The 14,652-nt window shown below is 40.8% G+C and overlaps 1 protein-coding gene across 8 annotated transcripts in view; it reads right to left on the bottom strand.

Annotated features, from left to right (window-relative positions):
* Nucleotides 1-14,652, bottom strand: part of CPQ (carboxypeptidase Q) — a 185,281-nt gene that overhangs the window by 117,380 nt on the left and 53,249 nt on the right. For all 8 annotated transcript variants that reach the window (XR_010828728.1, XR_001206680.3, XM_066990613.1 and 5 more), the window contains one exon: nucleotides 10,720-10,927. Coding sequence is in view for 6 of the 8 variants with exons in the window: in XM_066990613.1 (XP_066846714.1) it covers nucleotides 10,720-10,927 (208 nt within the window). In the remaining 2 variants the exon portion in view is untranslated. The remainder of the gene's footprint in view (nucleotides 1-10,719; nucleotides 10,928-14,652) is intronic.

Here is a 14,652-nt window from a genome sequence, read left to right as displayed (position 1 = left end):
CCACTCTCCACCCTGTATACGATAATTTAAATATGAATAGATGAAATGGGATTTGGGGTGGGGGGTTAGGGTGAAGTAGTTTATACCAAGACATCATACACTGGTCTTGAGACCAACATTTCACAAAGAGGTTCTAAATTTCAACATTGCAATAGATATCAGATGTCAAGGGACTGTGCAGCTATTAGAAGAACAAGCATTTTCGTTTATTTTTGTTCAAATGTGTAAATCGGCCTATGGAATAAATGACAGAATAAAAACTAATGGGGAAACCAAATGCACACAGTGAGAATCATACTTTTCAGCATGTCTAAAGATGTAAACCTAAAAAACCTGTAGGACAAATATTCTTTTTCTGTTAAAGGCACTTTAACAGGCCCTTTGCTTTTATTCCTTTGTAACTTCAATAAAAAAGTGTAATCTGAGTACTGGAAACTCCCTGAATTTGTACGCTAAAGGTGAATATCTAACCATGAATAACTTTCCTGAAAAAAAAAAAAAAAAAAAAGAAACGTAAGTAAAAATACAAAAAAAAAAAAAGAAATTTACTTTGTATTTGAAAAATCAAGTAAGTGTGGTATTTATTTTAGATGTTTTTTAATTAATTCATATGCTTACACTTCCATTTCCAGTTTGCACATTGTCAGTGTAGGATCTCAGTCTTAAACACAGAAAGCAATTAACTTTTCTGACAAGTATGACTGAAAGAAGTCACAATCCCAGTGTGGCTAAGGCTGGCAGGGAGCTCTGGAGGCCCCCTGGTGCCACCCGTGCCCAAGCAGGGACACCCAGAGCAGGGTGCCCAGCACCACGTCCAGGCGGCTTCTGAAGGGCTCCAAGGAGGAGACCCCACAGCCTCCGGGCAGCCTGTGCCAGGGCTCCATCACCCGCACAGCACAGAAGGGCTCCTGGTGCTCAGGGGGAGCCTCCTGGGGGCCAGTTTGTGCCCAGGGCCTCCTGTCCTGGCACTGGGCACCACTGAGCACAGCCTGGCTCCGTCCTCCCTGCTCCCTCCCCTCAGGGATTTACAGACAGTGATGAGATCCCCTGGGCCTCCTCTTCTCCAGGCTGAGCAGTCCCAGCTCTCAGCCTCTCCTCAAAGGAGAGCTGCTCCAGGCCCTTCACCATCTCCATGGTCCTTCATTGGACTCTGCCTGCTATGTCCATGTCCCTCTTATACACGTGTACTGGGTTTATGTGGCAAGGTTTTGGTAGCAGGGGGCTGCAGGGGTGGCCTCTGTGAGAAGAGTTCAGAAGCTGCCGCGTGTTAGATAAGGGCCAGTTTCAACCGGCTCCCAAGGGACCTGCTGCTGCCCAGAGCTGAGACAATAAGCGATGTTGTTTGTGCCTCTGGGAGAGCAGATTGAAGAAAGGGAAAAAACCTGCTGTGCAACAGCAGCTGGGAGAGAGAGGAGTGAGAACCAGCTCTGCAGCCCCACAGGTCAGCGCAGGAGGGCAGGAGGTGCTCCAGGCACACAGCAGAAGTTCCCCTGCGGCCTGTGGAGAGGCCCCAGGTGGAGCAGGCTGTCCCCCTGCAGCCCATGGGTCCCACACGGAGCAGATCTCCACGCTGCAGCCCATTGAGAAGCCCCCAGTGGAGCAGGTGGATGTGGCCTGGAGGAGGCTGCGGCCCATGGAGAGCCCCCGCAGGAGCAGGGGGTCTGGGGGGAGCTGCCTCTCGTGGGGGACCTGTGCTGGGGCAGTTTGCTCCTGGGGGATGGACCCCGTGGTACGGAGCCGTGTGGGAGCAGGTCTTGAAGAGCTGCTGCCTGTGGGCAGCCCCCGCAGGCTCAGTTAGGGAAGGACGGGATCCCGTGGGAAGGGACCCCACGTGGAGCAGGGGCAGAGAGGGACCATGAAGGAGCGGAGGAGACAAAGCGTCAGGGACTGGCTGCAGCCCCCATTCCCTGAACTCCAGCATCTCTGTCACTGCAGCCAAGGCTGCCTTTGACCTACATACTTCCAACAAGCCCCTCATTGCTGGTGAGAATCAAGCCCAGCAGAGCACCTCTCCTCATTGTTTCCTCTGTCAGTTGGAGAAGGAAGTTATCAGCAGTGCATTCCTGAATTGCTTATGTCTAGATTATGTTGTCCCTCCAACAGATATCCATGTGGTTGAAGTCCCTCATGAGGACCAGGACCTGCAAACATGAAGCTGCTCCTATCTGTCAACCATGTAAATCAGAAATTTGTCAAAAATTTTCTTCTACCTGTTAAAATGAATTAGAAGTATATTTGCTCTCAATGAAATTCTAGATAACTTGCATATTACTTCATGATATATTGTTGGTATAAGCACCAATAGTAACTGAGAAACTCTATAAACAAAACTTGTTCTTTGACATAATTAAGATTTTATGCCAGCCTTACAAGATCTTTAATGTTTCATATACAATCAGTTTGAATAAACCTTACTGGTATAATGTGCTTTACAGTTTATTCTGCATTGACAAACCACAATGAATGATTTTGCATTGTTGTGCCTACGTGTACAATAAAGCAACAGTGGCTAAGTGGAAGGCCTTTAACATCTTAGAAGCCCAAAATACTCTTTTTAGGCTGATGAAACTGTATAAAGAACTGTATAACAATGGTTTAAGATAATAAGAATGAATGGTATCTGAGTTTTGAAGCACATACTAGTGAGGCAAACCAAGGAGTTGAATCTAATTCTCTTAAAGAGCACAGCAACTGTGGTCAGCTCATCATTTTCACCATCTCTACTTGTTCTTATAAAGCGGAAATGTGAAGCATGAAATCCTAACAACTGAATTCACAGTATGTGAAGTCTACCCATATTGTTGCAGCTGGTTCAATGTTTCTCAAGAATACCATGTCTGTGCCCATCAAAACTATGAACCCTACGTGACTGAGTAATCATTTCTCTCAGCTGTTGCAACCGTACATTTCTTGCCATAATACCTCTACTGTTGAACCACTTTGGTTAACATTTCAGTGTGACTGACCAAGTTCTTTCCCACTTTCACCTCAGCCCCAGCCTGAACATTTTAGATTTCACTGCTTTTAGTGTTTCCCCTCTATTCCAGTGACAATGTTAGCTCCATCAACCAGATCTTCCTCCACATTGGTACCATGTGTTGGAACCTCTGAATCTACACTGAACAGATCATCCAACCCACATGTTCTTAAACATGCAGTTTTCCATTAGACTTGCATGGAAAACATGTAAATTTTTTAGCACTGCATTCATCTCCTGGACTGCAGACCCACTAGGACATGAAACTGTCTTGGTAGTCTTCCTTCTCTTGTACAAGGTCTAGCACACAGTCTGCACCTAACAAATAAAAGCATATTACTACAGCTATTTGACTACTACTGTAGTGAACAGATGTTTTTACACTAATCCTTGACACCTGGCACTAGCATTTCTGGCACCTACTTATACATAGTGAAAAGTACAATATAGTTTCTTTCCTCCTTCCTCCTCAATATTGTGCTTTTTTTACTTCATGCCTCAGGCCAGTACTACATCTGCCAAAGCCACGACTACCCTTTAGATACTCTCGTGTATTAGAATGCAAGGATCCAGTGTAATTTTAGAAGATAACTTTTTCAACGTGGAGAAAAAAAAAAGAAGTTTTCACAATAGTTCTCTAAACCCTGTGCGTATTTGTAAATTATTACTGAAATAAAATCCCATAGTAATTCTTCAAGCTGCTGTGTGGGAGTAAAGACAAAGGAATAGGTAGGAAGAAAAAATATTACAGTGTATCTGCTTATACTAGTATCATCAAAAAGACTACAAAACTGTGGGCTTAGATAAATTTGCTAGCCCACAGAACAAGCAACCTAAATGTTACATTTTAATTTCTAGTGTCACAATTTAGTAGGTTGCAGTTGAGGAAGCAGAGTAGCTAAAACCCATGCTCAGATTACTGTACAGAGGGAAGGCCTGACAAGGAGTTTGGGGCAGCATTCAGTTCTTCCAGACTCCAATTGACTCTGGTGAAGAAGGCCACCAAGATGTCCTCATCCCTGGTCACTGTAACACTGTCACTGCAGGAACCTAGATTATAACCAGGTGCCTGCCAGCAGGTTGACTTAGCCCATTTTAAGAAGTTCGTGCCCCCACTGGACACCGGCAGTGAAGACAATTAAGGCTAACATATTGTTCCTTCAGGAGGGTGATAGTTTCCCTGCTGAGGCCGCACCTCAAGTACTGTGTTCAGTTTTGGGCCCCTCAGTACAAGAATGACATCAAGGCCCTGGAAACGTGTCCAGAGAAAGGGCTACGAAGCTGGTGAACGGCCTGGAACACAAGTCCTGTGAGGAGCGGCTGAGGGAACTGGGGTTGTTCAGTCTGGGGAAGAGGAGGCTCAGGGGAGACCTTAGTGCTCTCTACAACTACCTGAAAGGAAGGTGTGGGGAGCTGGGGGTTGGTCTCTTCTCACAGGTAACTAGTGATAGGCCAAGAGGGAATGGCCTCACGTTGCACCAAGGGAGGTTCAGGTTGGAAATGAGGAGACATTTCTTCTCAGAAAGAGCAGTCAGGCATTGGGACGGGCTGCCCAGGGAGGTGGTGGAATCACCGTCCCTGGGGGGGGTGTTCAAGGAAAGGTTGGATGTGGTGCTTAGGGACATGGTTTAGTGGGTGATATTGGTAGTAGGGTGATGGTTGGACCAGGTGATCGTGGAGGTCTTTTCCAACCTTAATGATTCTGTGATTCTAAGACCTCCCAAAGATCAGCAATGATGGCTGACCAGGCCCTTTTCCCTATTCTCAGCTCCCTGTTTATACATATGGTCTAGTCATTGTGGTAACATCTGAACATTACAACGGTCACATTGCACTGGTGAATGTAAACTGATGCCTTCCAGCAAAACTATCAGAAGAATCATTTTTAAAAAGATGTAAGCCACTCTGAATCTTTCGTCCACATATACACATTCACTTGTTCCACCAATATTTCAAACACAATCTAAGTGGTACAATGTTTTTTGACCACTACCCCTTAACAGCATCAATCATGTCCATACAAATCGCCTGTAAGATGTATTTGTTGCATACACAGATATTGAGGTTTCTAAAAGAAATGCCTACTTAAATGCTTACTGCTCATTCAGAATCAGAAGAAAAACTATTGCCAAGTTCTCCCCAGAAGAATTAAATGCTTTTAGTTAGATCTTGAGTTTTAAATGGGCATTTCAAGTTTTAGAAGGTTTGGCAAGCTCTATACGCCATAAAATTTAGCATGCACTTTAAAATTACAATTTTGTAGGCCTTCCGGCAGATTGAACGAAGAAAACATCTGAAAAATGGTGAGGTTACAAAGAAAAGTCTTCCTCCGTATCAGTTTCACATTAATTTACCTGTTTTAACCAAGACAAGGCCTCTGTTTAAGAACAAGTGATGGCAGTATTGCCCCTCCTGCAAGGCACACCATAAAAACTATCCCCCAAATAATAGTACGAAGTCCTATTGCTGATAAAACATGCACACAAACATATACAGGGTACTATTTCTTTCATCAAATATTGACCCAAAATTTTCAAAGAAAATACAACATTTCCTAACAATGGCAATGTTCCTTCTTCACCCTTTCTCCGGTTTCTTTTTCACTGTTTCTCTTTCATCTTCTTTCCCATTAGTATGCTATCATAAAGTAATGGGCTGGCACTCTGAAAAACCCGATCTCCATAATCACCTCTTGAATTCTGAGGGTAGCTGTGACAAGCATCAACTTACAGTCACTCAAGACAGCCTCACAGAAGTGCACTTACAAACCCTTCAACATTTTGGAACGAACAGCAAAACAAACCACATGGAGAAAATGTGATAATGGAGCCATAACGTGATGGCACCAGGCTCTGAAAACATCTCCACTCCAAACTCCATTGTATGCATGGTTTAGTCTGAGCATAGGGATATCTGGAAGCCACATCAAAGGGCTAATGGATAGACATTTTGTTAACATGTGTAGAACTGATGCCAGGCCATAAAACAACATTGTACTGAGTATTACACATCTTCAGAGAAGCCTTTTTTTCCTGTTTCTTTTATTTTTTTAATTTTTTTTCTTTTTGGGGCGAGGGGGGCGGGGAAGAGGTCTACAAATTATTTCTCTCCTTATGTGCACGAATGCCTAACAGACTCAGAAGCCTGGACATTTTTCATGTTCTCTTGTTCCCTGGAGTTTTGCCCAGTATCATAAATTCCAAGAGAGGGCTGATTTTTGAAGAAGGGATAGGAAGAAGAATGAAAAAGTAAATAAGCTGCTATTTCCTTTGTAGAACAGATTCTGTTCCACCAGTCGCAAATAGGTAAAAAAATTCACAATCTATTACCTTAGCATCTCTCTTTCTCAGGTCACTCTTAGGACTTCTACTTTCAAAGTGCTGTCCAAACTTGGCTCAGAGCTACAGCACATTCTTTAATGGTCTTTTATGCCCGTGTTGTTCAAAATAGAGTCACTTTTCAAATGGTACTTTCTGTAGATATGGCACTCCGTAAAAACAGGAGGCAAGAAAGCAGTGCAGAATTCCTGGAACAGCTATTCAGGATTCTAAAAAACCCACTCATAAGCCCCCCTTTTTGTGCTCTACGGTATTTATGCAAGATCACAGAATAATGAGCACCCATTAAAGGTATGTACTTTGTAGGGTGCTTAGGAAACAGTTTTCCCATCACTTAGTAACTGTAAGATAAGTAAAACAGCACTGCACACCAAGAAATATGCAGTACAGAAAGATACGGAAAGTCAGGATTATAGATGAGTTATATCTTTATCCACTTTGATACCTTTGCAGTTAATCAAATATTTTGTGGTTCTGTGTTTGGCACATTAGGTACATTGAAGCCAGACTAACAAGAAACAGCCACTATTTATATCATTTCCCCAGAGATGGGAATGGTTGCTTCTGCACTTTAAGACCAATCATGTTACATCTGTACTAAACTGAAAAGACAAACATGTTTTACTGCCAGCTCTGCCTGAATTTCAAATGAAAACCACACTAGTTAACTTGTGAATTTCTCAGTCAGCCAGTCTCCAGTGTCAGCTTACACAGTTTATACAAAACATCTCACCAGTACACAATGCAGTACACAAGGATGCTAGCAGCATCGTCCCAGGTTCAACAATGTGCTTCAAAAACTCCTTTCCCAAAACAAAAGGCAGGATCAGGCTGTAAATGTATCTCCTCTGCAATAGCCTGGAACTGAGGAGGCTCTGCTACCATATTTTTTCATTTCACAAACTCCTTGGCTCAATTCTCAGGAGTCATACAGGCTGAAATATGTTAAGTCCCACAACCCACAGGTTTTCCACTCTTGCTGCTGTCCTAAGCACCGTGAGAATGTGATTCCAAGCTCAGGAAGGTTGCCAGGGCATCAAGTCATAGCATGTTTGTTCTCACTGTTTCGAACTACTTGTATGTAGAAAAGCTTGATCTTGAATTCATTATCTTATGGGCACAGGCTCACCTCCTTTGGGCATTTAAAGGGATTCAGGCTTCAGCAAGCACTAAACAAGCACCTCAGGAGTGACAGTGAGGACGCTGGATGTCTCTGCTCAGAACACAAAGTCATGCCCGCTGTGACTTTATGGGTGCTGTCCGGGGAAAGCAGCCCTTCCCTGGCTTAGAAAGGATAATACAAGGAGAAATAGAACTGAGACACTGATGAGATGGGCGACTTTACTGGCAGTGTGATAAAGTGCACTTACTTTTACTCTTCAGATTTTTTATACACCACTTAAAAACTTGGTAGTGCAAAGTTGCAGCTTATGGTAGGTTTCAAAGTACATTTATCTTAGTTGGAGCAATAGATGCTAAAGCACTTGTTTACTGCTACTGGCTGGCCACGTTGGAACGGAGCAATTGATGCTGAAGCATTTGTTTACTGCTACTGGCTGGCCAAACAGAAAGGATATATCAGAGCAGAAACTTGAAGTATCTCTGGGCTAACTGTTCAGCCAACTGTTACTGGGAGCAGAGTTTCCTCAAAAAGCAACAGGACACCTGCACTCAAGTCACGTCAATTGCTTTTGAAGATGCACACATTCCTGAGAGCTTGATGCTTCCACAAAGCAGTAATTAGATTTCTCTTATTGCTTTAAGTTATTCAGAAACGTAGATGTATTAAAGTTAAGCACAGGAGCCTAAATAGAGGTCTGCAAGATCAACAATTCCACCAGTTGTCATGATAGCAAACATTTCTTGCAGCAGCAAAAAAAAAGTAAGTATTACAAAAGTTTAAGAACACTAAGTCTAAAATACAGCAAATTTGTAGGAAAATATGTCAAAAGTACTTCAACTTTATTTTCTGTTTTCAGTAACTTTTTTCTAGTTTTACACCCCTCCCTCCTCCCTCCGCTGTCAGATGTAACACGCAAAAAAAAACACAAAAAACACTTGGAAAAATGACTTAAAAAGGAGACACCGAACTGGTCATGCCGCAAGAGCGGTCAAATAATAACAATAATCAACTCCGCTTGCAACAGATGGAATTTGCAGACAATTATGGTTTCGGTTCTCAGTGATTACATTTAATAAACATGCTAAAATCTCACAGGAGGAATTAATGAATTATTTATAACCCAGGCAGTATATTAACTTCTAGTCAATACATGGACAAGTACAAACATTCCTAACGTGCAGTTACATCCAGAAGTGTGTCACTTCTCACCAGGCTTCACGGTGACCCTCGTTTTCAATTACGATTCAGTTTTTTAACTTATAATTAGCTGTGATATCTGTGATCATGTTTCACAGACTCCAGCCTAATTTTCAACTCTCTGACTTCAGACCTTTGTAATAGCTATTCCACCCGCTGCTAATTTCTCACCCCGAGTTCAGAGATCCAGATTTGCTTTTGTTTCAGTTCAAACCTTAAATTGAAATTTTGGCCCATGGAAACAGCACCTTTCTCTTCCACTGGACTTGTAATGCATTTCCAAACACTCTGGTATAAAAGACATTGTAAGAGTTTGGGTCTGCAGTGTATTTTATTGCCTGAATAGTTAGATGGTTCCAGTTTTTAATGGAGTAACAAAGTAGAATTAGCGTGCTGAAGCATCCATTAAGGTTCCAAGAGGAACTGAGTACTATAAAAAACTAAGCATTCACTTGTTTTACTTTTCTGTTTCTTGGTTACTTTTTCAAAGTGTGTACACTACCACTCCCATTAACATCAGCAGGGGGCTTGTAAATAAGTCTTCACCCAGTGTTTCAAAAACCTGAGCTTCTCAGAGTAAGAAGTGAAGCGATCACAACCAATTTCATTACTTAAAGAAACAAGAGTCAGATAGCAAAGGGAAAATAAAGCACATGCAAGCATCTTTAAGCATACTTGAAGGTTACATTTGGACACTTTATAATCTGAGTTGAAATGCCATAATTTTGAAATCCACCAACCATAATTCAGGGAAGATAGCATACTAGCTGATTAGAAGCATTACTAAAACTTCAGATGACATATAATTAAATTAGCTGTTCCCTACTTTAAAAGTTTGGGCACCGTCTTTAACTCGGTCCACGTGTTTCATAAAACTAAACCAATCAACCGCAAATGATCATTACTTTTTTTTTTCTTGCCCAGTGATCAAGCTGCAGAAATTGTGCATTTGTGCTAACACTGAGGATTTTGAGACCTCACAAGCCAAAACCACAAAATTTCTATTTCAGAACAGGTAAACCCTTGTAAGAACTATGGCTGGTTTAAAGGACGGAGATAGTCATTCTTATTTTCTATTTAAGTTAGAAAACTACAATGTTTACAAAAAAGAATCACAGCTCAGTAGATGTACTTCAGCAGCAATTTCTAGTGCTGTTGTGAGTGAGGCTGCATCAGCATTTTCATGATATACCACACTGCCAGAAAATTCATTCTGTCTTGTAAGCTGACATAGAAGAGACCGCATACTAGAACAAGTCCTCCAGCACAACAAATTTAGTTTGTATGATTTTTGGCCAGGAAATTGGAAGAAAAGAGAAAGCAAGAAGAAAGTCTTAAAATGGAAATGAGCAATTTAGGATCAACCAATGTTCAAACAGAACTAGTAGCTACTTTTTAGTGTTGACGGCTTATTGCTCCAACCTGACACGCATACAATTACAGCTAAATGCAGCAATGGTCTGCATAAGAAAAAAAAATATTTTAAAAAAAGTTAAACTGACATTCTGTATTCACTTTTACCGTTGAAGAAAAACTCGGACACACAATTTTATTTCCAGACAGCAGAATCTGGCTTATTTGTCTGATAAAGAAACCGCTTACAGATTATAAACAGAACAACATGCAAACTCAGAGCAAAAATCCTTATGGTAACCATAACTTTCTTTTAGTTATTAAGAATAATAACTGTATTGTTGCAGTGCTAGGATTTCACTTCTGCTTCCATACATGCTCTGTGGTATCTGTGCAGATGGCACTAGTTAATGCGAGCTTCAAGCTACGGAAACAACGTAGGAGGTTAAATTGTGTACAATTTAGTTGAATTTCCTGTTCTTAGAAGACAATAATTCTTACAAGTCTTGTGAAATACTACATCAGTACATCCTAGTGCATCAGGACTGAGCCTGGTTGTTTCAAACCTGCTACCTGGTAAAGAATGAAATGCTGAGATATCTGAAATGAGGAAGAACAGGTGACTAAAAGGTGCTTATTTGAGGCATTTCTTAAAAGTGATGTTCTCTGGGTATGTTTCTTTCTGATTTTTTAAGAGCAAAATAAGTTTCTTCTCATATATTCTCACTCACCTGCTCTGGGTACTTGTTTCCAACTATCTCTGCCACAGTGTTAAAGGAAGGAGAGTCTGGATAGGTCCTGGCCCCCATCTTCAGGTACACAACAATCTTAGTGCCCCGCAAAGACATCCGTGACATCATTTCAGCATCTTCCACAGAGATGCAAGCAGTGGGAATCCGGGGTATGCCAGACTGATAACTCTGCCACCCGGTATGTGGGCTATAGAAAAGAAAAATAAAAATACAGTGTTAACAGCTTAGCTTGTAAATTATTATCACCGCTATAGAATTATTAAAAAGCATACTTTCACTGCCACCCCCAGCATACCTTCAAAAGGAGTACAGTTACTATGTGGAAATATATCTTTCAATAAAATACCTGAATTGTTTTTATACAAATCAGTATATCTGACTGTCCCCGTTCTGTATGTCTGGGAAGTTACTCTGTGTCAGCACTATTTAGATCAACATTATGCTTTGATACTAGTCAATAGCACACTTCCTTCGCTGCTTCATCGGGAAGAAAAAACAACAAAAAGTCGGTAAGCGAGCAGAAGTAAGTGTAAGAAGTGCATTTTTTTCCTATGACAAGTAATGAAATTAAAGTTCACTACTTCATTTATTTCAATATCAGACTGGCTATCTAAAACACACCTATTTTGAAGAGCATTAATATGACAGACTTCAGAAAAAATAAGACAATGAGACCATAAACTAAATGTACATTTCCTCATTCTCTACAAACTTGAGACTCCAACCACTAACTGTCGATGAAATAAATGAAATCAAAAAAAAATCAGTAAACTTTAAACAAATTATGCATAAATGAAGAAAAACATGCCCCACTAGACAAAAAGGCCCCACTCTCTTCTATATAGGAATAGCTGTGCCTTGTGGAGATTAAATTTTAAATCAAAAAGAAAAAAAAAAGAAAAAGAAAAAAAAAGTAAATGGACAAGTTCCTTAACAAGTTCCTCCAAGTTTGTTTGTTTGTTTGTTTTTTGTTTTGTTTTTCACATTTAGCCATTATTTACCTATTTCTTACTTTCTGGTGCCTGGGTTGAGATCTTTAGAGCAGATCTGCTGAAAAACTGTATGCAGGGAAAAAAAGGAAGAAATCAGGATGTGGATGTATGCCCGAATTCCTGATACTAAACCATTCATTTCCTCCACTTCCCTCTAATAAATTGGGGACAACACCTCTCCTTGCTTCGGAGCCTGAGATGAGGACAGACTCAAGGAATACCTGAGAACCATTCTGATAGCACAGGAATGACCTGAGATGGACTGGGGTACAATTACATGTCCTAAATCCTAAAGTAAGCTTAGAAGTGCACATAGAAATATTAGGGCAAAGCTCTGCACGAGCAGCTCTTCAGTACTAGCCATCCTCTGCACTGAGATTTTAAGCTGAAATAACACATCTGTGACCAGATTTCTCTCTCTTTAGTTAAGGTCTAGTTTGTAATTCTCAGATTTCAGACACTACTCAGGAAAGGCATTTCCAATATCCATAAAATACCCAGTCATGTAAAGGCTTCCTCAGTACCCTTATGAATATGCCATTTATCTCAGTTACTAAATAATGACTGTCAGTGAAATGTCTGCGGAATGAAGTTTCCAAAAGTAATTTCTATAGTTTTACCTATCTTTACCTACATGTTACCTACAAAGGAAGGCTAGCTGAAGCTTTCAAGCCAGATTACAGACATTCTTCACATTAGCTTTTACCATATATTAATTATATGCTATCCATATATTAATTATATGTTATCCGTATATTAGTTATATGCTATCCATATATTAATCACAGCATGACTGAGGCTGGCAGGGACCTCTGGAGGCCATCTGGTCCTACCACCTGCTCAAGGAGGGACACCCAGCGCTGCTTGCCCAATATGTGAAAATCTTCACCTATGAACCTACTTACAGAAGCAGACACGTAATGCAACAGAATTAGACAGTTCTTTTTTAAAAAAGACAAAGACACATATTTTTACATATTTAAACAAACAAAATCAAAAAATCTGTGATTTTTAAGTCTTCTGATCTGGAAAAAATACTTAAGATACTCCTGGAGGAGATGTGTGGAGAGATTCACTTTCTAGGGATAAATGATTAGATAAAATGGGAGAGATTATTCAGTTCTAGTTGTTTAGAAGAATAAATCCTTCTCAGCTTAGCAATATTAAGACATACTGTAATCAGTAACACAACCAGCAGAGTAGATATACAAAAACATTTATTTGAAAAGAAAATACTACAAATCATGTACCGAGCTTCCATAGGAGCTTCCCCAGAGTGTGGACAGATCTCTTTATTAGGTGGAAACAGTTCAAGAAGTTTTTGTTCCTTGCTGTTTATGGCTGAACATCATAGGAAGGCTGGAGCCTCTCTGCCTCATCAGCTGTGCAGATGGGGTAACCAGAAGCTCACCTTTAAAATAACCAAGCTTCCCCAGCCTCCAGACAAACATCGAGGTAGGCAGAATGTCTTGTGCCATGCAATCCTTCCTGAGCCGGATGCACTCACAGGGACTTACAAGTTCAGATCTTACATACTTTTTCCTTTCCCTTTGCCCCTGTAACAGTCCCCAGCCCCAATTTTTAAACTACAACATTTTACTGCATACGTTTAATATTTGAGTGTTTGGGGATATAGACAGAATGTAAACCAGTAGACTTTCCAAAAAAAATAATAAAACAACACACTGGAAAAAAAACCACCCCATGATATGACAATTTTATGTATTAATGTTCAGAAAAACCCTATATTTCAACAACGGTGCAGAAACAAGCAGTTTCCACTCATTTTAAATGAACCCATTCACCTGTGTCTTCTGGCAAGATAATGGCTCAGTACTAACATGTTGTGGAACTGCTGAACTACAGTAATTCAAGTTTTATCACCACCTGTATTGATTTCATTCCTCCCGTTATTTCCCAGATGCTCAACAAAAGAACCCCCTAAAACTGTTGCTCCAATGTAAGGAGCAATTACATTTCTTTCAGATGCTCGGTCCCAGTGCTCCACAGCAACTGTGAATAAAGCTTCTGACAACTTCTGGAGATGCGTGCGTGCTAACATAACTCACATGAATGGACATTTGCAGGTAGAGAGTTTACTTTAGCTAGCACAAAAATTAAACCTTGAAGGCAGCTGGTAGTCTTGTCTTTTTTACGCTCGAACCACTACCCTGCCAAGATTACTACGGTAAACCCAAGTACCCAAATCATGAGATTTTGCCACAGGCAGGTAGAGCCAGCAACTGTTCAGATGATACCAGGATCTGAAGGCAATGAATGACCATCCAAGTGACCGTTACAAAATGGAAAATAGACTAAGCATTACCACTACAGTATCACAGGACCGTATATTCCTGCCAGAAGACCAACTCGCATACTCTGATACTAGGAAACATCCATAGCAGAGACTGAGCGTCTTGGGATATACCTGATTAAAGCCTACATGCATGCAAAACACACCGTGTGTCCAGTATATCTCATTAAATTGCTTTAAAAAGTGTCAAAGAGTAAAAAAAAAAGTAAATTAACACCCCTTTTATGCAGAGATAACCAAAAACTTAACAGCTGCTGACCATATGGCAAGACTTGAGCAAGAACTAGCCAAACAAACTAGAGAAGAAATGAGACCCTGTGTGTGAAAAGATGAAGATGGACAGAAGCAGCCCTACGTCTGGCTCAGAACAGAGCAAAGAGGAAGTGGTTTGGGAGAGAGAATTTGGGTAGTGGTGGACAAGGAAGGTTTCTTTCACTGTGTCTAAACAAATATGACGGTGGATATTCTTTCTAAAGAAAAAGGATTTTACAAAAAAAAAATAAAAAATCAGACTTGCACTTTCCATTCCTTGCCCCATTGAAAAATAAAAGAAAGGAAAGCACCAGAGAGAACCAGCTTGAAAGGGGGATCACAAAGCAAACCTGA

This window comes from Anser cygnoides, chromosome 2, assembly GCF_040182565.1.
Source record: "Anser cygnoides isolate HZ-2024a breed goose chromosome 2, Taihu_goose_T2T_genome, whole genome shotgun sequence".
Taxonomy (NCBI): Eukaryota; Metazoa; Chordata; class Aves; order Anseriformes; family Anatidae; genus Anser; species Anser cygnoides.
Note: the sequence above shows the minus strand (reverse complement) of the source record. Positions and strands in the feature narration are given on the sequence as shown.